Source organism: Lynx canadensis, chromosome B1 (genome assembly GCF_007474595.2).
Source record: "Lynx canadensis isolate LIC74 chromosome B1, mLynCan4.pri.v2, whole genome shotgun sequence".
NCBI classification, from domain to species: domain Eukaryota; kingdom Metazoa; phylum Chordata; class Mammalia; order Carnivora; family Felidae; genus Lynx; species Lynx canadensis.
In genome coordinates, this window is record NC_044306.2 from 81,744,414 (window position 1) to 81,770,506 (window position 26,093).

Sequence of the window (26,093 nt, forward strand, 5' to 3'; positions counted from 1 at the left end):
GGAACCCTTGGTAACCACAAATCATTAATAACTAATCCATCAACAAAATGGGTTCCAATCTGACAATGAGATATTTAAGTGCTTAAGGTTGTCTAATTACTTTCCAATTGATGCAAACTGTCTAGATTCTAATTTGAGGGCAAAACCATACAAATTTTAACGCATATTATACCCTCAAAAAAGGTCATACACGTAAAAACTAGGAATATCCTCTAAAGTAATAGCATCTAACGATTCCACAGCAGATAGAATTCCCTCATATCCTCCACAGGGAGCAAAATTCCACCAGAGATGATAAAAGATGCTATCTTTTTTAAAATTTCTTTTTTAACGTTTATTTATTTTTGAGACAGAGAGAGACAGAGCATGAACAGGGGAGGGTCAGAGAGAGAGGGAGACACAGAATCCGAAGCAGGCTCCAGGCTCTGAGCCGTCAGCACAGAGCCCGATGAGGGGCTCAAACCCACGAACTGCGAGATCATGACCTGAGCTGAAGTCAGATGCCCAACCGACTGAGCCACCCAGGTCCCCCAAAAGATGCTATCTTTAAAAATAAAGTGGTACTAGTCATTAGCAATTGCACTAAAGATGTATTTCCCTCAAGTACACAGATGGCAACCCCATGTTTCTTCTCTTTCTGAATTTTATTCCTCTGTAATAAAATCACAGCTAAGTTTATCTAGAGAAATTCAGAGGACCAATGAGAAACATAAAAAATAAATTTAGAAAGAAAACCATTCATTCATTCATAATTAGAGTTGTCAGTACTGCTATGACAATTTTGCCTCGCTCCTAAGACACAAAATTAACTAGAGAGGACTAAGTCGTTAGAAAGTACAAAATCTTCAAGGGCTGGCACATTTTCCCCTAATATTTAAAAATCACAACTAGGGGCGCCTGGGGGGCTCAGTCAGTTAAGCATCCCACTCTTGGTTTCAGCTCGGGTCATGATCTCACGGTTCATTCAAGCCCTGTATCGGGCTCTGCGCTGGCAGCGCGGAGCCTGCTTGGGATTCTCTCTCTCTGCCCCTCCCACATGCGCTCTCTCCCTCTCAAAATAAATACATAAACTTTTGTAAAAAAAAGTAATAAAAATCACAACTAAAAACAAGGAAAGGGATTATTTTCATATTTTAAACAACACGAATCTGCTAAATACATCAATGTAAAAGGACTCACTTACCAGGACTTTCTACTCGCTTATAGTGGTAGGGATTGATGCACACTTCCTTCTGCTTGGAACCAAAAGGAAACTCACAGCATTCCAGTGGTTTTAGTTCATGGTGGCTCTGAAGATCGGGCCAACGCCACACTCGGCAGTAAATGACATGAGGCAGTCCCTTCCGGTGGGAAACTTGCAGCCTGCCGTCCAGAGAGCGGGGGATGGTGACACAGTTACTTGGCTGCCCTGGGCAGCTCAAGGCCTTTTCCAGTTCCTCCATGGCACCTTTCTTTTTCTTCAGTTTTTTCACCAAAGCATCAACAGCTTTCTCTGCCCATTTTTCTTCTTCATCACCCTGTTTCCACCCAAGAAGTCTCTTCACAGCTGGACTTGTGAAGGAAAATAAACTTGTCACGTTCATAATGACCACACTAGTTCTACACTCCTTGTGTAAGGGAAAATACAGGAGTCTCCAAATGCAAAAGCACAACGGAAGAGACTTCACTTTATTGACATAGGATTCTCTGTAGCTTCTTGGTTTTGAGGTCCCAAAAAGTAGAAATTACCATGCCTAGTGCTTTAAAAAGTAATCCAAAGTCAGCACCTAGAAAAGAAAAAAGGGGGAAAAATGTTTAAAATACTCGCTACTACAAAACCACAATTCACTGCACAATTACTATGGGCCAGGTACTATTTTAAGTACTTTTATGTATTACAATATGTTATGGACTGAATCATGTCCTCCCTAAAATTCATGTTGAAGCCATAACCACCACTGCAACTGTATTTGGAGATGGAGCCTCTAAGGAAGTAACTAAGGTTAAATGAGGTCATAAGAGAGGGGCCATGATCTGGTAAGACTGGTGGCTCTACAAGAGGAAGGGCTCCCCTCCCCCACTTGCACACACACTGAGGAGAGGCTATGTGAAGACTCAGAGAGAAGACAGCCGTCTACAAGCCTGTGGCAGAGCTCTCACCAGAAATCAAACTGACCGGACCCTTGATCTTGGTATTCCCAGCCTCCAGAACTGTGAGAATAAATTTCTACTGTTTAAGCCACCCAGTCTGAGGTATTCTGTTGCGGCGGCCCAAGCAGACTAACACTTAGTTTTTTTAAACAGTCTTCACAGTGAGGTAATACGGTCGTTGCTATTTTACAGAGACACGGTTTAAAAAGTAGTAAGTTACTGTTCTGAGATAGAAGCAGTAGACACCTTTGTGCAAAAAAGTCCAAGTTATCAACAATATTGTAATGCTTTACACTCAGATTCATTGAGAAGCTCTAAAAATGTATTTCAAAACAGACCTCAAGCAACAAAAACTGAAAGTGACAGAAAAACATACAGTGGTCTTAACATCTGTTTTTGGTTTATTCTTCAAGTATCTTTATGCTAAAAGAAAAAGTAGTTCTATTTCTACTATGTAAACATTATAAGATTTTAGGGTATTTATTCAGTAAACAAGCCTGTGCCTATGGGCCACAGGGCAAGTAAAGTAGGAAATTTGGTTTTTATTGACAGGAAAGGAATGGAGCACATGAACACATACTGTACCAAATTCTTTAGTCCAGCTGTCTCAATCAAGCCTTCCAGTTACTCCTCACCAGACAAAAACAGAAAAGGTGAGAAAGCTTAAAGAGGGAAACTTTGCACAAATTCCAGCTAAGATATAGTAGAGCATGTAGCACACCAACCTCCTCCCAAGAATCACTCTAAAAGCTAATAAAATATAAACAAACAAAAACGCCCCACTTCAATTTTAAATACATCAAAGAGCAGGATTAGAGGGCCAAGATGCTTAGAACAGAAAAGCAATGAAGTGAGCAGAACATTCTCTTCTGCTCCTCTTCTCAGGGCCCTTACCAATGCCTGCACTGTAAGTAGCAAGAGGCCTGGTAGCTGAGCTGAAGGGGGCTCAAGAATGAAGCAGAGATTTCAGTGGTCTCATAGGGGGAGACCCCAAAGGGGCATGCTCTAGTGTAAGGGCAAAAAATGAAATGGACCAGTTTTTATACTGAAACATGGCCTGAATTCATCTTTTTTTTTTTTTTAATCATCTTAATTGGTGGGAATAGAGGAGAGAAAACTGTTGCAGAGGCAATATTTGTAGATACAGGCCAAGGATTTTCCAAAACTGACAACAGACATCTAGACACAGATCCATGAAGCCCTACAAATCCCAACAAGGATAAATATAAAGAAACCCACAAGTTTTGATGGATCATATCACAGTAAAATTGCTGAAAACCTGTAACAAAAAACTTTAAAAAGACACCTTATTATTCTATAGTAAGTACAATAGGCTGACAGCTGACATTCCAACAGAAACAATGGAAACAAGAAGGCAATCATCAGCGTGCAAATGTAAACAAACAACTAGTAACTTAGAATTCTATACTTAGTGGAAACATCATGCAATAGTGATTGTAAAATAAATGTGTTTTACAGCATACAAAATCTGAGAGAACTGACTTCTGACAGGAATTTGTGAAACAGAAGGAAAAAGATCCCAGAAAGAAGCAAGGAATGGAGGAAAGAATGAAGAGCTCCAGAAGGATAAATAAAGGTAAGTCTAAATGAGTACTAACTTTACAAAACAATAATAGGAATCTCTTGTGGTATTTAAAAAATAGAATTAAGGGGCGCCTGGGTGGCGCAGTCGGTTGAGCGTCCGACTTCAGCCAGGTCACGATCTCGTGGTCCGTGAGTTCGAGCCCCGCGTCGGGCTCTGGGCTGATGGCTCGGAGCCTGGAGCCTGTTTCCGATTCTGTGTCTCCCTCTCTCTCTGCCCCTCGCCCATTCATGCTCTGTCTCTCTCTGTCCCAAAAATAAATAAACGTTGAAAAAAACAAATTGAAAAAAAAAAATAGAATTAAAATGCATGGAAAAAACAAAGCAAAACAGAAAGGAGTAAATGAAGTTAGTGTTCTATGGTCCCTGTATTACCCAGGCTGTGATAAAGCACTGAATTATTATTGATAAGTCTTGTCATAATAATAATTTAAAAAACTAATGATAGGATAATTTAAAAAACTATAAAAAGGTAATAGAGAACTTATACAATATAGAATTCTTTTTAAAATATGATTCATCCAGAGAAGTTAAAAAATACGGATTTTTAAAAAAAATATTACTGCAAAGAATTTAAGAGAAAAAAACAGAGCAAATACGTGGGACAAACAGAAAACAATAGGTTTAGATCTAATTCCAAAAGTATCATTAATTATTTAAATATCAACACACTAAATATGCAAGTAAAAGATGGGTAGGGATGGATGGGGATCATACCTAACTCTACTATGTACTTACAAGAGGCACACATTAAATATGAAGGACAGAGAAAGGTTGAAAGAAAAAGGATGGAAAAAGATATACTATGCATATTTTAACCAAAAAAGCTGCTGTAACTATCCAATAAGAAAGAACAGACTTCAAAAATAAGAAGCATCACCAGATATTTAAAAAAGGGATATTTCATAACATTAAAAGAGTTGATCTAGGGGTACCTGGGTGGCTCAGGTGGTTAAGCCTCCGACTTCAGCTCAGGTCATGATATCACGGTTTGTGAGTTCAAGCCCCACGTCAGGCTCTGTGCTGACAGCTCAGAGCCTGGAGCCTGCTTCTGATTCTGTGTCTCCCTCTCTCTCTGTCCCACCCCCACCTGCACTGTCTGTCTCCCAAAAATGAATAAACATTAAAAAAGAAATAAAAAAGAGTTGATCTACCATGAATATAGCATAACCTCAAATTTTCATGTAGAAAGTGTCAAAATACATTAAGCATAAGCTGACAGAATTAAAACGACAAACAGACAAACCCATAATCTTAGTGGAAGATTAAAACGATAACTGATATAACAAGTCAACAAGAATCAACAGACATTGAAGATTAACAACATTTGTAAAAAAACTTGATCCAATTCATAAACATAGATCACTGTACCCAATGACTGTAGAATATACTTTCAAATATACATAGAATACTTACCCAAATTGACCATATAAAGAGCTATAAAGCAAATCTCTATACATATCAAAACCAAACAATATGCCTTTGAGCACAGTATAAGAAATCAGTAACAAAAATATCGTTCTCTAAAATAATTACACTTAAATAACTCATGGGTCAAAGAAGAAACTACAGTGAAAACTGAAAAACATATTTAACTTAATGATTATAAAAATATGACACATCAAAACTTGCAGGATGTGGCTCAAGCCATGCTTAAAGGAAAATTTATAGTCTGAAATGCATATATTAGAAAAAAAAAAGAAAACTAATGGTCTATGTATCTACCACAAGAAAAAGGAAAGGAACAGTAAATTAAACTCAAAGAAAGTAGAAATGATAAGAAATTGGAAAAAAAAAAGCATAACAGAAAACTTACAAAATCAAAGTTGCTTCTCAAGAAATACTAATAAAATTGGACAAACCTCTAGCGAAACTGGTCAGTAAAAGTGAAGGCACAAATTAGTAACAATAGGAATAAAAGGGGAAATCATTACTGATCCTCGGAAGTTAAAAGGAGGATTACTAACTGCTGTCACAGCAATCTGCATATCTAGAGCTACTTTGTGGTAGTCTACATGCATTCCTCACTACAGCAAAGTGACTGAGGAATTCAATCTTAGTATCTTCCTATCCTCAGAGCCCAGCACTGTACCTGGCACCCAGCAGATTCTCAATAAATGTTTAATAAATAATTTAGCTCCCTGAACAAATCAGAAGGCCAAGCGTGGAACTCCAACTTTACTCAATAAACTATGAGTAAATATTACTAAATAAAAATATTACTCAATGGGCTGTAGAGAATCAGTTATTTCCTTTTTCAAAGTAAAGAGTTTTACCCAAATTTGCCAGTTCTACTGAAGTTGGTATTAATTTCATTTAACAGAAAAGGAAAGAGAAAACAAAGCCATGCTGCTATCAAAAGTCACACTTGGTCAGAGTGTACCTACTGAAATAATCATTTACTTTTAGATTAGCTTTGCAAAAGAACAAGGACAACTTCTTTCTAGTCTTCTCATAACAAATTACGAAGGGAATGTATTTCTTCTTATTTTATATTGATTTTATATTGCCTTTTCTTCTACTCCAATAACTGCTTTTTTGTATTTTAGCCAATGATTTTCAAATAGAGCGGGGTGAATTTATATCAAAATCACCAGGGGCTATTTCAAACACTGTCAGTGATGGGTTATACAAGGCAAGTATGTTGCGGGGTGAGATTAAGAACCACCATTTAAGACCTTTGTTTTAACTATTCAAACTGACACTCATTCAACAAAGCTATACTGAGTGCCTGCTAAGTGTTTGGCACTGTTCTATAGATATACAGGGACAGGGGCAAAAATGTCTGCATCCTAAAGGGGCTCACAAGCTGAGAAAAGAGCCAGGAAGTCAACAACGCTCTCTGCTCTCTGCGGCAAGTTGGTGTCCATGCTAACGCTAAAGGACTGGGTTGAGAAGTGTTAGGCCACCTCCAGGGAGTCCATCCAGAAGGATCACACTGTGACTGTATACCAAGGTAGAACATGAGCACAGGAGTAGAAGTGGAGGCCGATGTACTGTGCATTTGCCCACCAGGAACTAACTAGAACACTGTCCGAGGAAAGCTTTAAAATGCGTGTAAACAATAATATATAAGAGAAGAAAATTAATTCCAAGGATTTCAGGAAGTTTTCCCAGAGAGGTCTTAAAGGATGAGTAGAATTTTATGAAACAACAGAGCTAACATTTTGAGCTATCGCTACCTGACAGACACTGTTCCGACACTTTGGATCTACTAACTAGTGTAACCTTTACAACAAACCCTCTGAGTAAACACTATCGTTTCCCTCTTTTTACAGGTAAAGGAAGTGAAATACAGAAAAGTGAAATAAGTTGCCCAAAGTTTACAGACACAGCTGTATGCCAGAGCCAGGGTCTGAATCTGTGCTCTCTAGAGCCTCAATATTTTAGCCACTTGTCTAAACTGCTGGTTTCAGGGGAGAAAAAAAAAAAGTTACAAACAGAGAGGGAGGGAGGCAAACCATAAGAGACTCTTAAATACAGAGAACAAACTGAGGGTTGATGGGGGGTGCGGGAGAGGGGAAAGTGGGTGATGGGCACTGAGGTGGGCACTTGTTGGGATGAGCACTAGGTGTTGCATGGAAGCCAATTTGACAATAAATTATATTAAAAAAATAAAACAAACTGCTAGTTCTAACAGACACAAAATAGAAATGCAGGGCTCAAGGTGGCTGGCGATGACACAGGGCTGATAAGAAGGGCAGGGGCAAGACTATGAAGGGCCTGTGATACATCTTATCCCGTAGACAAGTGGAAGGTTTTCTATCACAGCAATGCTGTGATTAGACCTACAGATCTAATCTGTGTTTCACAGAGACAGCCAAGGTGATAGCCTTAATACAGGAAGACTTCTCCATACAGAGAACAAAAAACAAACCGCTACCTCTAAACACCGCAGGAGCCAACTGGAGGGACTGTCCCAATGCCACTTCACAAAAATTAAAAGTGGCAAGATCACAAACCTTTACATATAAATGTGCGTAGATGAAACAAAATGCCAGCCGATGACTAATATCTGTCTACTTGAGTTAAGTATTTTTTTAATATACAAGTCAAACAAGTCACCTACCAATGAGTCCATGATACTGTGGCCTTGGCAAGACAGCTCATTTTTTTTCTGCCCGTTTTTGTACTTCCTGCTTTAGTTTATGTCAAAAGCTAAGTGGCCTTATCAGTTTAAAGTGCAAAATAAAAACATGAGTCAGCAAACAGAGATTTCCTTCCCTCTTCTCCAAATACAAACATTTCACACTGACAAAAAAAAAAAAAAAAAAAAAAATCATTCACTCACTTAGTAAAGAACCTCTAAAAGCCTTAAAAATACTATCTTTTGTTCCAGCAACTTCACTTTTCGAAACTTACTCTAAGGAAATATTCTGAACTAGAAAGGTAAAATGCTTTTGCACAAAGATATTCATCAAAGCATTATCTTTTTTAGAGGAAAAAGAGAAAAGCTAATAACTAGAAAACAGGTAAGTAAGCTATGGTACAATCCACTCAATAGAATATTACGTAGCCCTTAAAAATTATGTTCATAAAAGCTATGTAATAACTTGGAAAAAACCTTAAGCACAAAATAAAATGGGTTATGTAGCATGAACAACTATGTAAATACATCAAAATATTAACAGTGGCTGGATTTGGAAGGTTAGTAATATGTCTCTCCTACTTTTCTAAACTTTTCAAACATTTAATGAAAAACTTTAACTTCTGAATTAAAAAAAAAGCCTCCATATGCAAATATTTGCAAATTACAAAAAAAAAATCAATTTTATGAGGTCAAGCCACATACAAACTGCTTTTAAAGCCAGGTTGGACTTAGATTGTGATCTGATTTTGGAAATAATAAAAATACGTTTTTTTAAACCCTGTTTAAAACAGGGTTCTAAATTCAGATTTTTTCCCTATGGAGTGTTGCCCATGAGAAGGATTTCTATTAGCACTGCCAGAAGTCAAATGAGAAAAATACTCTTCTCATACTCCTTTTGACTCGGCTATTTAATTTTGCAACCCATGTACTATTCCTTAATGTTAAAAGGGAAAAAGCAAAAAAAATTAAAACACCTTTAACTGCTGTGTAACTTGCTTTCTATTTAAAGGAAACCTAAAATGCCAATTGCACAATGGACATTTTCTTTATCTTGGCCTCATCTAGTAAAGAAGCATGTAATTATCCAACTGTGTGAATATAAACAAAATACATTATCTACTATTCAATGCCTTTCAGATCCCAGATTCCCACACAAAGTCTTAAAATAATTATTCTAATTTGTATCTGAAAATACAATTAAAAAAGGGAAGAGGGAGAGTAGCTGCCAAGTGGTACAAAACAAGTACCTTTATAAAAGGATGGAGGAGGGAGGAGACAGATCATGACCAAATTAAATCCCTCTGTAGCTTCAGACTAGTGTGGTTTATAATTCTTGCACTTGCATGGAATTCAATGAAGTAGACAAAATAAATGGCTCCATTAAATATTGAGGGAATAATTAAATTATACAATAAAATAAATATAAAATATAGGCTGCAAAAAGTGACTGGGGAAAAAAAAACAAAGACTCCTATCCTAGTACCTTAAAAAAAAAAAAAAAAGGAACTAAAGAAAGATAAATGGACTATTGTCAATGAAGCAAGCAACTTTTTTTTTTCACTTCTCATTCTCTGGTTCATTACTTTGTCTTAACTCTAATGGTAAAACAGCATGGCATAAAGATCAAAGGAATTAAGGAACTAAAAGCACAGGGTATTGATTAACTTCACTTTGAAACTGTTTAACAGTTGGATAAGTTATTTAGGAAAAAAAGACAACTTTACAAAAATTACCTTTCTATAAAAATGCTTGAACCATTTTTTTAGGAAACCAGTATTTCCAAGTAACAAACTGTGTGCATTATTTCCTGACTTACACCACTAAGCTTTCTTCTTAAGCAGATGATCTTGTGAATAAGCAGAAAAAGTTAAGACTTGAGCTCCCAAAGAAGAGCCACAATGGGGCTTCAGAGAAATCATAAGCCAACTGTATGATTTTTGTAGTGCACTAGTTTTTATACCTAAGATGTTTCACTATATACCTCATTAGAATGCCATGGAGATGTAAAATACCTCAGAGATGTGTTGTACAAGTACTATGGAAAGGTATGTGTCATCTATCCTTGCATCCAACTTTAAATAGGATTTAAGGCCTAGTAAGAATTCTTGCCTCCTCTGAGGTGCTTGACTAAATTAAGACATCATAAAGGGCTAAAAAGTGAACATGCCAGAGGATCTGTAATGTAACTTTCACTACTCCATTTTTTTTAGTCTACCTGATTTCATTTGGGTACCCATGTCAACTGCATACTCCTACCAAAGGCAGTACTGGCAAAACAGATCATGACTCTCAAGAAGGATAAAACAGATACCCTAAAAATTCCCGACACTCAAAGAAACCACAGAATCACAGAAGAGTAGATACAACAGATTACGGTTAAAAATACTTAAAAAACATGAAGGCTGTAAAGAAAAATACTCCAGAGATTCAATGCCAGTAAATATTTTAAACCATAAAGAGCAATTCATCATTAAGCCAAGAATTGCAATGAGCTTTGTTGATGGAAGAGTAAGACAGAAAATTCACAAAATGGCACAAGGGCCGGGGGGGGGGATGCGGTGAATAGAAGGGGATCACAACCATATTCATCAGACCTAAGTAAAATTAGGCTACAGAGTCAAAAGTCCTGAGGAATAGAGAACTTCTAACTTTTGGTAAAACTAAATTACCTGTTACCCAAGAAAGTAGAACAGCAGACAATCCGCATACTGGCTTAGCATTGAAGGAGAAGAAGGACATACACTCACATTTCCAGGTGGAAAAACAATCCTATGAACAGTACCTGTGAAAAAGTTATGAACGCAGGTAGAGACAGTGCTCTGGAACAAGTAAAATACAACCATAAGCAGCATCAACTCTAAACAGTGCCTAACAAAAGCACAAAGACTATTATACTGCTCATTAAGGAAAATGATACATCCTTATCCACTGTTAAGGCAGACCAGGAAAAAAACAAGTTAAAATTTGCTATACAAGTATAATGTCATTACAATGAATATAAAAACAGAGATGGGTTTTCTCCATCTATTTTGGTCTCAGACAAATACCTCAAAGTTATAAAGCTCTGTGATCTGGTTCCAAACAAAGATTTCTTTTCCCCAGCTACTTCATTAGGAACTAACTTCGTTTTGAGATATTAGACCTGTAGAAAAAAACAGGTGAGGTGCCCCTGGATTTATTTTTCCTGTTTTAAAATAGCAGTTAGCCGTCGATGTTCAGTTTCAAATGGGTCAAATGTAGCTAAATAAAACTCACACTAACCAAAATAATCCTAGAACAAAAAGAAAGTGAGGATGAACAAAATCTCTCTCCAACTTTTGCAGGTTTGAAAACACTTTTTAAACTACCTACTCTGCTGCCAGGAACTCTACTTCAACTGAATCCTCAGAAAACGTATTTAAACAAATTCCTACACAAGAAAGTGACATGAAGATCCACTGGAGACCACAGAAGAATTCTGCTGGTCTTAGATCAAAGCATCAAAGTCCTGCCATTACAAACATCCGGAAGTCAAATTTCACCTTAGTGAGCCTCTTATTATTAAGCCTTGTTTTGGTTACTTCCAAACACTTCGCAACTTTCTAAGCATGTTAATTAATGACTCTGAATAGTTACGGCTGCCATTTTTTCATTAAAAATCTTTTTTCAGAGATTAATTTTCCAAATCCGGGCAACCGGTGTGTGACAGTGGGAGGGAGGATGAGCTCTCAAAACCTATTTTTAGTAGTAATGCAATTACGACTACCTTAAAACACAGATGCTAACAGCCCAGTCTCTCAGGTGCAACTTAGGAGACATGCAAGCAAGAGCCGCCATGTGGTCTGTCACCAGTGTTAACCGAGTGGGAAACTCCAGAATCTAAAAGGACAGGAGTAACACACAGACTGAAGAGCAGCTTACCACTTACCACTCGTAAGTTCATTGCAAGCTGTGACACTGCGGCCAGATAATTTCAAAAGTAGCATCCCTTGGATCAAAGTGAAGCAAGGAATTTATAGATGTCACAATTACATGAGACTCTAAAGAGGACAGCACTCTGGTTTACATATTTAGGTGTGCCAAATATACTGTCCGATACATCTCCACTGTGTTGGAAAATTCTTTAAGACAAGAACGCTTTCTGGTTCTGCTCTGCATGCACAAGTCCTTCCATCCTGACAAACCTAGGCTGCTTATAAGACAAGCGGTCAATTATTCTTAGTCACAGACACTCCCTAGAGAATAGCAAGTGTCAGCTCTGTTTTGTTTCATTAGATGATTACTTGTTAAGTAGACTGAAGGCACTTAGGAGTTTTCTTACCAGCCTCAACTTCCACAAACAAATCTGTCTTATTTGTACATCTCCTTGCCACTTCCTCCAGAAGTTGTACCGCTTTCTTTAATCCCACTGAATCCCTGTTCTCCAATTTGTGCTTGTAATGGAAAACTGTCCTTCGGTTCATAGTAACTTTTCAAGACATCCAGGTCCTAATGACCTCACACTGATAAATTTCATCTGTATTCACCTCAACTCAAAAACCAGAGTCATCTGGCCTGCAAGTGCTCACTCCTTGAACACAGGAGACTGAAGACTGGAGGCATTTTAAACTTTCATTGACAAGAAAAACTCTACCACAGTTGTCTCTTAGAAAAAAAAATATTCTGAGTCACCGTTAACGGAGAAGAGCAGTTTCACGGATTGCAAAAAATGCCAATCATGGTAAATTCCCACAAGTGGTCAGTTATGAATGATTCACCACCAACAAATGAACAAAATTATTCTAACTGCATTATTACCTTTTGCAAGCATTGTATTGGTTGTGTTTACAAACATTATCTTATTGATTCCTGCAGCAATTCTTCAAGGTATGTATCAGTATCTCAATTTTACTAAGAAACCCAAGAATCAGAGGTCAAGTAACTTTCTCATATTCTAATAAGTGGTAGATCTACATTTTAAGCAGATAACTAAAACAGAATAGGTGTGTTAAAGTCCATTAATCAGGTTTAAAAAAAAAAAAAAGTAATTCACAAGTCAAATTCAGATGAAAATGGAATAGGCCAGAGGAGGAAAAACACTGCCCTTTTATTAAAAAAAAAAATCCTGCTGTATTTCATTTTTTTGGAACATATTTCTCCTTCCCCACTGATCTCACAGGTGCGGTTTATGACAACAAACACACATCTGTAGGGGTGAGCTGACACACACAAGGCAGGACAGCCTGAACCCTCTTCCCTATATTTAGAACCTTCTGCTCAGCTCTTAATTGAATAATTTAATCAGGACCCTCTAAAAGGGAAACACATCCATATTCATCACAGGCATCAAAGGAAACATCTTTACAAGTTATATCCTTTTACAAACCAACATATGGTCTCACGCCATTCTCTCAATTGTTGAACTCCTCCTCTGGGAAGAGCATGGAATTTTATTTCTTTTTATCACTTGAAAAAATCACTTCCCCCCTAATTCAGTAAAACTGGGTGGAGGCCACTTCCTCCACAGGTGAGAGAAATAAAACTTGTTGATCTGTCATTGTCAGGAATTTTAAAGTTAACTATTTATTCTGTGTACTTTTAAAATAGAAACAAAAGGCAGACCAAATCCAAAATAAGAAATCAGGGCACATATCCCACACTTTCAAATAAAGCCTCTACAATTTTTCTGTCGTCTTAAGCTGCTTCTAAATGAGAAAACAAGAGCCCTTCACTTGGAAAGAAAAGAGCTAGGCTTGAATGGTAGCACCCACTCAGGAGGTGCCCTTTGAACAAAACACCTCTCTGAGCTTCCATTTGCTTTTCCACAAAACTTTGATTCTACCACCTATCCCGCTGGGTTAAGTATGAATACATAAAACTGCTCTGAAAATCACAACATGCTGAAAAATGTAATATATTTTATTAACACAAGTTTCACAAACAAGGAACCTAATTTAACACCTTGTATATACAAAAAAAGAGTTTCTGTCCTAGCTGTGTCAGTTCTATGAAGTTCTAACTGTGTACAGGGAGAGAAAGAAAGGGAGATAAAGAAAGAGAGAGAAGGCTATATAACTGCACTCAGAACACAGCACTGAACAAGACAAAAAATAGATTTTTAAAAGCTCATGCCTTTCTGAGACCTGCATTCCAGTGGTCAGGTAAGGCCTCCCTGAGAAGGTAATATTTATTTTTTTAAGTTTGTTTGTTTATTTATTTATTTATTTATTTATTTATTTATTTATTTAGAGCATGTGGGAGGGGCAGGGAGAGACAGATAGAGAATCCCAAGCAGGCTCTGTGCCATCAGTGCAGAGCCCGACACAGGGCTCGAACTGAGGAACCAGGAGATCACAACCTGAGCTGAATCTAAGAGTTGGATGTTCAACTGACTGAGCCGCCCAGGCACCCCATGATATTTGAACAGAAGCCTAAAAAGGTGGGAGGCTGAGCCCTGTGGGTAAGTGGGGAAGCACACTGCAAGCACAGGAAAGAGCAAGTGCAAAGGCCACCAGGTAAGGGACAGTAGTGAGAGAGAAGATGGGACAGGTAAGGGAGCCAATCCATAGGGACTTCATAGCCTTCACTCTGAACTGAGCCAGGAAGCCTGGGGTGGGGGGAAGGGAGGGGGGAGGGATGGATGTGACCAGAGTTTGAAAGGATTACCATGGGGTGGCCCACTGAAAGAATGGAAGTAGGAAGCAGGAGCAGCGACATAGTGGTAGTGGCAGCAGTAAGAGCTTAGGAGACAGATTGGGACGCCATAGCAATTGTTGTGGTTTTGAGAGGGACAAAGGTTTGGATCAGTGTAGCGGAAGAGTCAGATCCTGGATATATTCTAAAGGTATGGCCATGAACAAACACGTTTTATTGCTAAAGTAAAGGAAATAACCATAAGGTTGGAGAAATCAGTTTAATTTTTAGACATGCAAAATCCCACATTATAGAACTATGAGACTGAGTCTCTGAGGTGGAGTCCAAGGTTACTGGAGAAGTAGTCCAGGAATGATCACAGAAGCAGTAGGGAGGGAATAACGACTAGAAGCTGAACTCTTTTCGGAATTAGGGGGAATGATGGGGACTGGGAGTAAATCACTAACAAGGAAGGGAAGGGAGTGGTATAATCTGACATGATAGTCAAAGCTGGGTGTCTCTACGGAGGATGGTGGAAGAATGGTCTGACGGCAATGAACTGGGCACCCACTTCCAGGCACTGCGATATGAGGGTTATGAGAGAAAACAGCCACGCCTTGAGACCGTTACAAAGGAAGCAACATCCTCAGATGAACATACACAAAGACATTCATGTTCTAAATAACCCAGATGTCTAACAATAATGGAATGATTAAATAAATTATGGTACATCCGACAATGATGTAACTGTTAAAAAAGAAAAAAAAAAAAAGACAGACTTTCATGTCTAACAGGGGAATAAAGCCATACTGTAACCGTTCAGTTTGAAAAAAGTTGCAGAACAATATACACAGTATGGTTCCATTTTAAAAACACAAATAAAAACAAAAACTGTACAGGTACAACATATGTGCATTTTTAAAGGCCTGGAAGGAAGAAACAAAACAGAACAAGTGGTTCCCTCTAGGAGTGAGCTGGAAGGAGAGGAGTTCAGAACATTTTTACTTATAACCAACTACTGTTTTCAATTTTAAAACCCCAATAATAAAGATAAGTAAAAACTGAAGAGGGTAACATTTATTCCACATGGCTCTATAAGACAGTATTATGAACAAGAGGTGGCAAGATTTATCTTTTTATAAAGAAAAAAATTAATGAAAGTGTTTCTGCACAGGGGTGCCTGGGTGGCTCAGTCGGTTGAGCGTCTGACTTCGGCTCAGGTCAGGATCTCGCAGTTTGTGAGTTCAAGCCCCGAGTCTCTGTGCTGACAGCTCAGAGCCTGGAGCCTGTTTCAGATTCTGTGTCTCCCTCTCTCTGCCCCTTCCCCTCTTATCCTCTGTCTCTCTCTGTCTCTCAAAAATGAATGAATGTTAAAAAAAAAAAAAAAAGTGTTTCTGCAAGGAGTGGAAATATCACTGAAGTGGGATTTCAAGAGAAATCTATTCCTGTGTACAGTGTTGGAATAGATGACTTACCTCTGGTGGGAATATGATTTTTTTATTAAGCAATTCAGCCACATGATCAAAAAGTTCAATTTTACAAAATACGTATTATAAAAAAAATTATTTACCTTCTCATTCTAGTCCTTGAATCCTCTTTCCATTAGCAATTCAAATATCCTTCAAACCTTTCAACGCATAAATTTCTTACCAAAGAAAGTTTTGTATTACTCAAGTATCTTCAAAAGCAATTTGGTCCTGTCACTTTTCCAGCATATAAATCTGTTACTTGGGAGAATGAAATGATTTCTAAAAATCAAAGTTTACACAATCCCTGAAACACTGACTCTCTTCCACATGACAATCAATGACAGCAGCCTGTTATCCATCTGCCAAAAACAGGACTGGACTTACATGTTTGCCTGGCTACCTCAGAGAAGAAACTGAATAAAACAAGAGCAGCCCCCTTCCAGAACAGTAACAGCTCCCTCCAGTTAACAGCTAAAAGAAACAAATGCAATATCTCTCACTAGGTCATGGAAAAAATGCTTTGGATAAAGGCAAGCATAACCTACAAAATTAGGTGATGTACTTTAAGTCCGGACTTGTTCAGTCCAGTCCTATCTATTAACTTTTCCACAGTGACTTACTTACCAGTCAGAATGCAAACACCTAGTAGAGTTCTCAGAAGGTTTCAGAACCCAAAATCTGCTCCTTTATACATCCAACTACTAAGAGAATGTTAGTCTTCATTAATTCACAACTTAACTGAACAAATTCCTTAATCCCTTACCACCAACATAAAAGTACAGTAGAAAGAACACGGGCATGATACAGTTCCCACCACGACCAAGCTTAGAGTTATGAAGTGTGTCAGTGAGAGATGGGAGAACGATGACGGTGGTCAGAGCCACACAATATGTTCAGGCTGTTTATCTAAGGAGAACACAGGGTGAACAACCAACAATCTATGCTGTTTTCTTGCCACAACTACATGTTACATGCATCCTGGGCTTTGTTATTTACCATGCAATAAAAATACAAATTGAGTTCAACTGACTGTCAACCAGTCACATCAGTATGAACAATAAATGGATAATCCAAAGCAGCCTTAATAAAAAGTAACCATTGTAGGGGCGCCTGGGTGGCTCAGTCGGTTACACATCCGACTCCTGATTTCGGATCACTCATGATCTCACCTTTCATGGGATTGAAACTCGCATTGGGTTCTATGCTGACAAAACGGAGCCTGCTTGGGATTCTCTCTCTCCCTCTCTCTGCCCTCTCCCCAGCACACGTGTGCTCTCTAAATAAATAAATAAATAAATAAATAAATAAATATTAACCATTGTAGGCATTTTTCCAAAGAAGATGTACAGATAGTCAACAGGCACATAAAAAGATGCTCAACATCACTAAGCATCAGGGAAATGCAAGTCAAACCATAATGAGATGTCACCTAACACCAGTTAGAATGGTTTTTATCAAAAAATTGTCAAAAAGACAAGAAATAACAAGTGTTGGTGAGGATATGGAGAAAGAGAAACCCTTGTGCATTGTTGGTGAGAATGTTAATTGGTGCAGCCACCGTGGAAAACAGTATGGAGGCACCTAAAAAAAAATTCCATATGATCCAGCAATTCTACTACTGAGTATCTACCTGAAGAAAATGAAAATGCTAATTCAAAAAGATATATGCATCCCTATGTTCATTATTTACATTGTAATTTACAATACCCAAGATATGGAAGCAACCTGTGTCCAACTATGGATGAATGGATAAGAAGGATGTGATACACACACACACACACACACACACACACACACAGATACTATTCAGCCATAAGAAAAGAATGAAATCTTGCCATGTGTGACAACATGGATGGACCTTGACAGTATTATCCTAAGTGAAATAAGCCAGATGGAGAAGACAAATACTACAAGATGTCACTTATATGTGTAATCTAAAAAACAAACAAACAAAACAAAACCACAAAAAACCCAGACTCACAACACAGAGAACAGACTGGTAGTTGCCAAAGGTGAGAAAAGTTGGGAGAGAGGGGCAAAATACGTGGAAGAGAGTAAGAAGTACAAACTTCCACTTAAAAAATAAATAAACCATGAGGATGTAATATACAGCATGAGAGATACAGTCAATAATATTGTACTAACATTGTAAGGTAACAGATGATATCTAGACTTATTGTGGTGACCATTTCACAATGTAAATAAATGTCCAATCACTATGTTATACACCTGAAAATAATATACTGTATATCAATTACACCTCAATGAATTAAAAAAAAAAGTTAACCAGTTTTTGGAATGTATTATGCTTTATCAAGAAAGGTTTTAACTCCTTTCCACATGTTGTTTACACTAATAATAAAGCTATTATATATACCCTGAGAATACAGTAAATTCTAAAAATAATTTTTTTTACATTTATTTATTTTTGAGAGAGAAATAGAGCATGAGTGGGGGAGGGGTAAAGAGAGGGAGACACAGAATCTGAAGCAGGTTCCAGGCTCTCAACTGTCAGCACAGACCCCAACGTGGGGCCTGAACCCACAAGCCGTGAGATCATGACCTGAGCCAGTCGGACGCTTAGCCAACTGAGCCACCCAAGTACCCTTTAGAACACAGTAAATTCTAAAGAAAGGCTTGTGCAAGACTCAAATATTGCTGTGGAAAATCTCTAAGTGGATGACACAGTTAACCAGAATGGTTTTATTCTATATTATATATTATAAATTATATATGAAATATATATATCTATATTATAAAATTTACCAAGGCAAAACATATTTTATCATATAAATCTCCCCACCCTCTTGAAGTTCTGACTGTAGGCAAGAAACAGCCTTAACAGAACATCTGAAACACACCAATTTGAAGATTCAACAAACTCTCATTACCATCACTACCAACTGCAAAGGGAGGGAGCGGTCATGCACATGGTTCGAGGGGTGACATTATACAAGAGTGCATCCATGGTCTCCATCAATTTTCAGCACAGCTCAAGTATTCAAAAAGAATCAAAAATTATGCTCTTATCACCACCACCACTACCACCCCACAATGAAGCACCAAGCACTGTTTGGACACTTTATACCTATTAACTCCCGTAATCCTTACAGGAATCCTATAAGGACTATTTTAGAGATGATGAAACAGGTACAGAAATGTTCAGGAGCTTGCCAAGGCAACCTGCTCCTCTTAAATAACCTCCTCCTGTGTCTCATGCATAAAGCAGAAGCCTGGTAATCAAGGATTTGCTTATGGTTTTATTTTAGTCCCTCTAATTCCTTCCCTTCCCAACTTATTTGTTTTCATTGTTCTTTCCTTCTTGATACTTGATACACTTTCCTAGAACACAGGAAAAACCAAGAGTTTTATCAGGGCAGCAATGACAAAATGAAGTTCATTTTAATCTAAAGAGTCCAAAATAGGCATAAGAAATCATAAGCTGTAACTCAACAAGACATAAGGAACCTGCACGAGGGCTTCACACCAACAGACCATATATGTGTTCAACTCTTAATATTCTTTTTTTTTTATTATTTTTTTAAATGTTTGTTTATTTTTGAGAGAGACAGAGACAGAATGCGAGTGGGTTAGGGGCAGAGAGAGAGGGAGACACAAAATCCAAAGCAGGCTCCAGGCTCTGAGCTATCAGCACACAGCCCGATGTAGGGCTTGAATTCACGAGCTGTGAGATCATCACCTGAGCCAAAGTTGGACACTCAACAGACTGAGCCACCCAGGTGCCCCTTTAATATTCTTTTCTTATGATAAGTCTGTGGAACATTAAAATTAAACTCCTTTTACGAAATGCATTTTCTTTACATTTCCATTGGTTATTCTTAAGAGTCCTTCATGGAAAACAAAACAAATCAAAACTACTGGCTCATTTTTTTAAAGGTAATACTTTTCCATTCAAGCAAATGTAGAGATGGAGAAAATTTAAGTATAGGTAAAATATTAAAATATTCATCTTAATGGCTAGCACACAGCTGACAATCACAATGCTATCTATAGATATGGGCAAAAAATACTACTCTACACTCTGGAGGGTGTGGGGGAAGGAAGGAGCAGCAGACGGGAAGATAAAGCAAACCGTGTCTCTGTATGGCAGAAACATCGGCTGGTGGCACTAACACTTCAATTCTTATGTGCCTCCTAATCCCTGCCTTTTCATGCTCTACTGCAGAGTTTCTTAGCATTATGGGACATTAAGCAGCATCCCTGCCCTCTACCCACTTGATGCTGTTGAATCACTCATGCCCTGCCTCCCCCAGTTGTGACAACTCAAAATTTCTCCAGCTCCTGGCAGAGGAACCACTGCTGTACTCAGCTATGCTTTTCTCTCCTTTCCTCCTTGTTATCTAAGTGCCTCGGGCTTCAACAGTTTTTTATATGACTCTACTTCTAGACACTAGGACACAAGGAATTGCTGATCTCTTCAAGAAGGGAAAAGAGAAAGAAGTTAAACATACACATTCTTTCTTCCTCTTTTTCTCCTCAAACAAGAAAAGCAGGAACAAAACAACCATTCCTCAGAATTAACTGGTATGTCTTGAGCGATTACAACAGGTATCACCCAGGGTCAAGTGCTGCTGGGTATAAAAGACTTAGTTCATATCCACAATGAACTTACATCAAAATGAAAAAATTCATCAAGTACCTACTGTGTGTCAGGCCAATAGTTCTTAATACTGGTGTACATTAAATTTTTTTTTTCAACGTTTATTTATTTTGGGGACAGAGAGAGACAGAGCATGAACGGGGGAGGGGCAGAGAGAGAGGGAGACACAGAATCGGAAACAGGCTCCAGGCTCTGAGCCATCAGCCCAGAGCCTGACGCGGGGCTCGAACTCACGGACCGCGAGATCGTGACCTGGCTGAAGTCCGACGCTTAACTGACTGCGCCACCCAGGCGCCCCTACTGGTGTACATTAAACTTACCTGTAACACTTTTATAAAAACTCCCCGCCATAACCCTTGAATAGAATCCCCTAGAGGCAGGTCCATGCATTTCTGTGGTGGTTGCTGAAGTGATTCTGATGTGCAGACAAGGTGAGAACAATTGTGCTAACACAAAGATCATAAAGACACTGCCTGTGTACCTCCAGGTAACTCAGTCTAAAGAGTTAATAGATAACTGTAATAAAATCTATTAAAACAAAAGCTAGACTTGGGGCGCCTGGGTGGCGCAGTCGGTTAAGCGTCCGACTTCAGCCAGGTCACGATCTCGCGGTCCGCGAGTTCGAGCCCCGCGTCGGGCTCTGGGCTGATGGCTCGGAGCCTGGAGCTTGTTTCCGATTCTGTGTCTCCCTCTCTCTCTGCCCCTCCCCCGTTCATGCTCTGTCTCTCTCTGTCCCAAAAATAAATAAACGTTGAAAAAAAAAAATTTTTTTTAAAAAAACAAAAGCTAGACTAGACAAGCTGGCTTGTACTTTTCCTCAAAGTTACAAGATTTTTAGTGCAAGCCTAACATTTATGACCACCGACTCCAATTTTATCAACTGTGTAGGGCATACCCTATGAAGTATAAATACAGACACAAAAACTACTGAAGGGCAGGATGCAAGAGCTCTATCAACTGCATCTTCAGCTTTCTTTCTCAATCTCTTGATTTTGAAAGGTTATCCCAATTGTAAGAGAAATACTTTCAAATTAAAAATACGCAACACTAACAATGATGACTTGTTATTTAACTTTCTTATTTTTGTAGTCTCTTACTAATAAGACTGCTCCTTCAAGTCAGAAACTGACTTATACAGTCTGCATTCCCTCCCCAAACACAGTGGACAGGCAGCAGGAGGGTATGAACTGCTTGCTGAATTGATTAATATGGATGCCACAACAGGCAGAAGCCCACAGTGAGGATGCACCTTCTTAAAGGAGCCTTTCCCCAAATAGAGATCAACATCTCAGCCTGCACAATTTGACAAAACTCCTCAGTGTCTGAATGCAAATAAATGCTATAAATAGTTTGTGTGCCAATCATCTGAATGTTAATCAGGTTAATTTTGTTCACAGTTAAGAGGAAAACATTTAAAACCAATCAAACATTCCCTGAAGCTTGAACAAATTTCATAAAAACCCTAAGCACACAAACAAAAACACAGGAAAATAAAGAGGTGGTTATTAATCACGCCAGACTGCAAAGCCAGCAATGGGCAAAAAGCAAAACAGGAAGCTGTAATAGAGGGGACGGCAAGCCATATACAACCTGCCATCCTGGGTTTCAACAGGGGCTAAGTGCTAATGCAACATGCACTGCATTATTATTCCCTTTCACGGAAAAGCTACAGTCAGTCTCTGCTAAAATTAAGACGCATTTTGCAGTTCATCCTCCCTTCTCCCTAGCTCAGCTTTTAAAGAGTCTAAGTCTGACCAAGGCATATCAGCTCAGGGTTCTCATACATGCTCACTCAGAACAAGGAGGGGATAGGATAGGGCCAAGTGGTAAGCCTTTAGGTGAGATTTCAGTCTGTTTTGGGGCACCTGGGTGGCTCAGTCGGTTAAGCATCTGACTTTGGCTCAGGTCATGATCTCATTGTCTGTGAGATTGAGCCCCACATCGGGTTCTGTGCTGACAGCTCAGGGCCTGGAGCCTGCTTCAGATTCTGTGTCTCCCTCTCTCTCTGCCCCTCCCCTGTTCATGCTCTGTCTCTCTCTCTCTCAAAAATAAATAAAGGTCAAAAAAAAAAATTAAAAAAAAAAAAGTCCTTCTTCCCTCCTAACTTTGAAATCTTTTCAGGTCATTTAAAAGAAAGAAGATGGTGAGGCAGAAGATGCTAACAAATTAATTCTATTCTGTCTAGCCCCTAGGGAAGAACTCAATGCTGAGTAAGACTGTATTTCAGTTAGGTAAGCATCTAACCAACAAGCAACAGATGTTTCCTTTACAGGCAGTGTATGAAAGCCTTTTTTTTTTTCTTAACACCTCTGATCACTATTATCCTTAGGAGAAAATCTGAGAAATTAAATGCTGATGCCTAACTCTAAATGTTTTTCATCTTATAAGAACTCCTACTACATGGGAGAATTTTTCTCACTTTAATACCTTATAAACTAATCCATCTCAACAATCAAAACCATATTCCAAGACCACCAGTGTGTCTCCCAGGAATAAGAAAATGCCAGTACAAATAAAACTAATCCTGCAACCCAGGTAGGAGAGAAAGAGGCCCATTTTCACGTACTCTGTGAAGCAATGGTGTCTTTAAGGTTCATCAATCCCATCAGTTGACTGAGAAACTGCATATAATGGATAACCCCTATAGGGCTGGAACACCTCACATTCCTAGGAGACTCTGACCCCAAATCATGTCATGGAGAGGAGCAGGGTATTATCAAGGAAACAGGACAGAGAAGGCCGGTCTCTTGTAACTCCAGCTTACATATATTGGGTACCTCCAAATAACTGCAGCTTTGCATCGGTAGCTGGGAAATATTGGCTTCAATAAGAAAAACCCAGTTTTCCCAGACGGATACCTCCTGGCACACAAAGAATAACACAATGATATAAAAGACATCATTCCTATTTCAGTGAGGAATCTGACCAGGACACAGGAGAACATTTTTTGTTTCTTAATAGTTAGCATTTTATTATTTGTTTTTGTCCTTTGCCAATTTTGTTTCTTACTGGGGGTGTCTTCCTATTGATTTTAGAAGTTTCTTACATAGAATGGTAACTTGCTGCAAATATATTACCTAAAAGGTTGTTTGTGTGAGTCCATGTTTAGTCATTTGTAAGTGTGTATTTGGCCATATAAATGCTGTCACATCTATCAAATCTTCCTTTATGGCTTTTGCCTTTTACATTTAAAAGGTCTCAAGCGTACTTCAGCTCAGGTCATGATCTCATGGTTTGTGGGTTCAAGCCCTGCATTGGGCTCTGTTCTGACAGCTCAGAGCCTGGAGTCTGCTTCACATTCTGTTTCCCTCATTCTCTGCCCCTCCCCTGCTCACACTCTGTCTCTCTCTCTCTCTCAAAAATAAAATAAACATTAAAAAATTAAAAGGGGGGAGGCTCTAGAGCTAGCTATTAATTACTCCCTCCTATCTCTTGATGAAATGGCACAACCACCTCCCTCTCTCCTTCTGTCATTATGACAAGAATCCATGCCAGAATCTTTCTACACTGAGCATGTATTACTCCACCGGAAAAAAAAAAAAAAAAAAAAAAATTTAACACTAATGAATGCTATAAAAAAAAAGCCACAGATAAATTCGAAATACTTATCTTTAAAAGCTCTGGGCAATTTAAGTAACTTCTTTAAATCATTAAAGGGCATTCTTCTCTTAACTCAATTACTATAGTTTTCTCAAAAGCCTTTATCTACAATTGTCAGGGAAATGCTCCATCTACAAATTCCCAAACTTGATATTTCACAACGTCATCACCAGGATTCCCACTGCTTAACTCTTCTCAATTCATTTAAGTCCATTAGACTCCTTGTAACCCATGACCTCTTATCTAGATTGGACTCAATACTGCTCTCATTAACATTCTAGACTCTAAAAATCACATTGATTTTTATAAACAGCTAATGTTTTCTGAATGCTTACTGTGCACTGGATCCTATGCTCAGTGTAAAATGCACCCCCCCCACTGCCCCCCTTTTAACACCTCTGAAACCAGGAACTCTACAATCAATGGTATGTCTGACATTGTCCTCAAGTAGTACATGAAATAATGCAATGAAATAATTAGCAGCATCTTAGATTAGATGAAATATGGAAGTGTAACTCATTTCATCTTACTATCAATCTTGAGGCTGATACTATCATCTCAATTTTTCACCAAAGTGAATGGTAGCCTCCCCCAAAGTTACAAAAAGCAAGTAAGTGTTGGGGCTTAGACTTTAAACCCAGGCAATCTGCCTCTAGAGCCTCATCTCTTAACTGATTTGCCAACCACTGGCCAGAATCATCTTTACCGACATTTCTCTCTAATCTTGCTATCAGGCCATCAAGTTATCCCAGAAAGTAACAATTACCTAGTCTACAGCCACATCACCCTTCCCATCAGGCTTTGGCCCTGCTGGTTAGATTTTGAATCCTCCATAGATTTCCTGGCACACTACCTACGATAGTTCTTTCAAAACTTTTCCATTATTTTTAAACTTCCAATACCATCTGCTGGTCTGCCCACCTCACCAACCCAGTGAAGGGACCTGCCTCCCATACTACTGGGAAAATCAGCACACGCTCTGCCATCTCCTTTCTTCCAACTTGGACTCCACTGTGCTTCTGTCTCAGACAACTCTCCCTCCTTACCATGGTTATATTTTGTCACCTGCACTTCAGATCACTAACTCCATTATCTTTAATTGCTCTCTGAACTTCTTTCCTTCAACCTTTGGAATCAAAACAATCTCATCGATTTTGAAATATAAGTCACTTGAGGGCATCTGAGAATCTATTTCTCATTTCTCAATCTGCTGTGTCTCTTCACAACTACATTCACTTGATTACCCAGGCTTATCCTTCACCATAAACCATACAACATTTTCCCACTCTGAACCTACTTCTGGAATCTCTCTTCCCTAGGCTTTGTTTCACTGCTCCTCTGAGCTCACATGTTTCTTCCAGTTTCTTCCTCTATCCACTTTATTTTTATCTTTTATTTTTTTAAGTAGGCTTTATGACCAGCATGGAGCCCAACACGAGGCTTGAACTCACGACCCTGAGATTAAGGCCTGAGCTGAGATCGAGTCAGATGCTTACCTGACTGAACCACCCAGGCACCCCTCATTCACTTTAAATATGCCTCTCCCTTCTATTAATTTCCAATTGTGCACTTCAGTGGAAGACTCAACTTACTGGCTCTCTTTCATGGTTCTCTCAGAATACCTATCCACCCTTAGAAGTCCAACCATCATTTCCAGGAGATGACTCTGGATTCATCACTCTCCTCAGCTACCCCACCTTACCTCAACATGTCAATTCTAATTTATAATTCATACAATCTTTATTCCTTCCACAACCAGTTCTTCCCTAATTTTTAAGTTTATTTATTTATTTTGAGAGAGAAAGAAAGCTTGTGTACACGTAAGCACAAGAGGGGGAGGGGCAGAGAGAGAGAGAGAGAGAGAGAGAGAGAGAGAATGAATGAATCCCAAGCAAGCTCCACACTACCAGCACAGAGCCCCACGAGGGGCTCAAACCCATGAACCATGAGATCACGACCAGAGCACAGATCAAGAGTCGGACACTTACCC

The 26,093-nt window shown here is 38.7% G+C and overlaps 1 protein-coding gene across 6 annotated transcripts in view; it reads right to left on the reverse strand.

Moving 5' to 3' along the window:
• SMAD1 (SMAD family member 1) overlaps window positions 1–26,093 on the reverse strand; it is an 80,389-nt gene that overhangs the window by 46,565 nt on the left and 7,731 nt on the right. Inside the window, exons 1-2 of one of the 6 annotated variants that reach the window (XM_030312989.2) lie at window positions 15,984–17,036; window positions 1,184–1,766 (exon numbers count right to left, since the gene is read on the reverse strand). In XM_030312989.2, the coding sequence (XP_030168849.1) occupies window positions 1,184–1,583 (400 nt within the window). In that variant the 5' untranslated portion in view covers window positions 1,584–1,766; window positions 15,984–17,036. Of the gene's footprint in view, window positions 1–1,183; window positions 1,767–2,715; window positions 3,790–7,801; window positions 7,969–10,491; window positions 10,814–10,869; window positions 11,627–15,983; window positions 17,037–26,093 lie in introns of those variants that run through there. The other 5 variants (XM_030312988.1, XM_030312990.1, XM_030312987.2 and 2 more) reach the window with 5 other exon arrangements.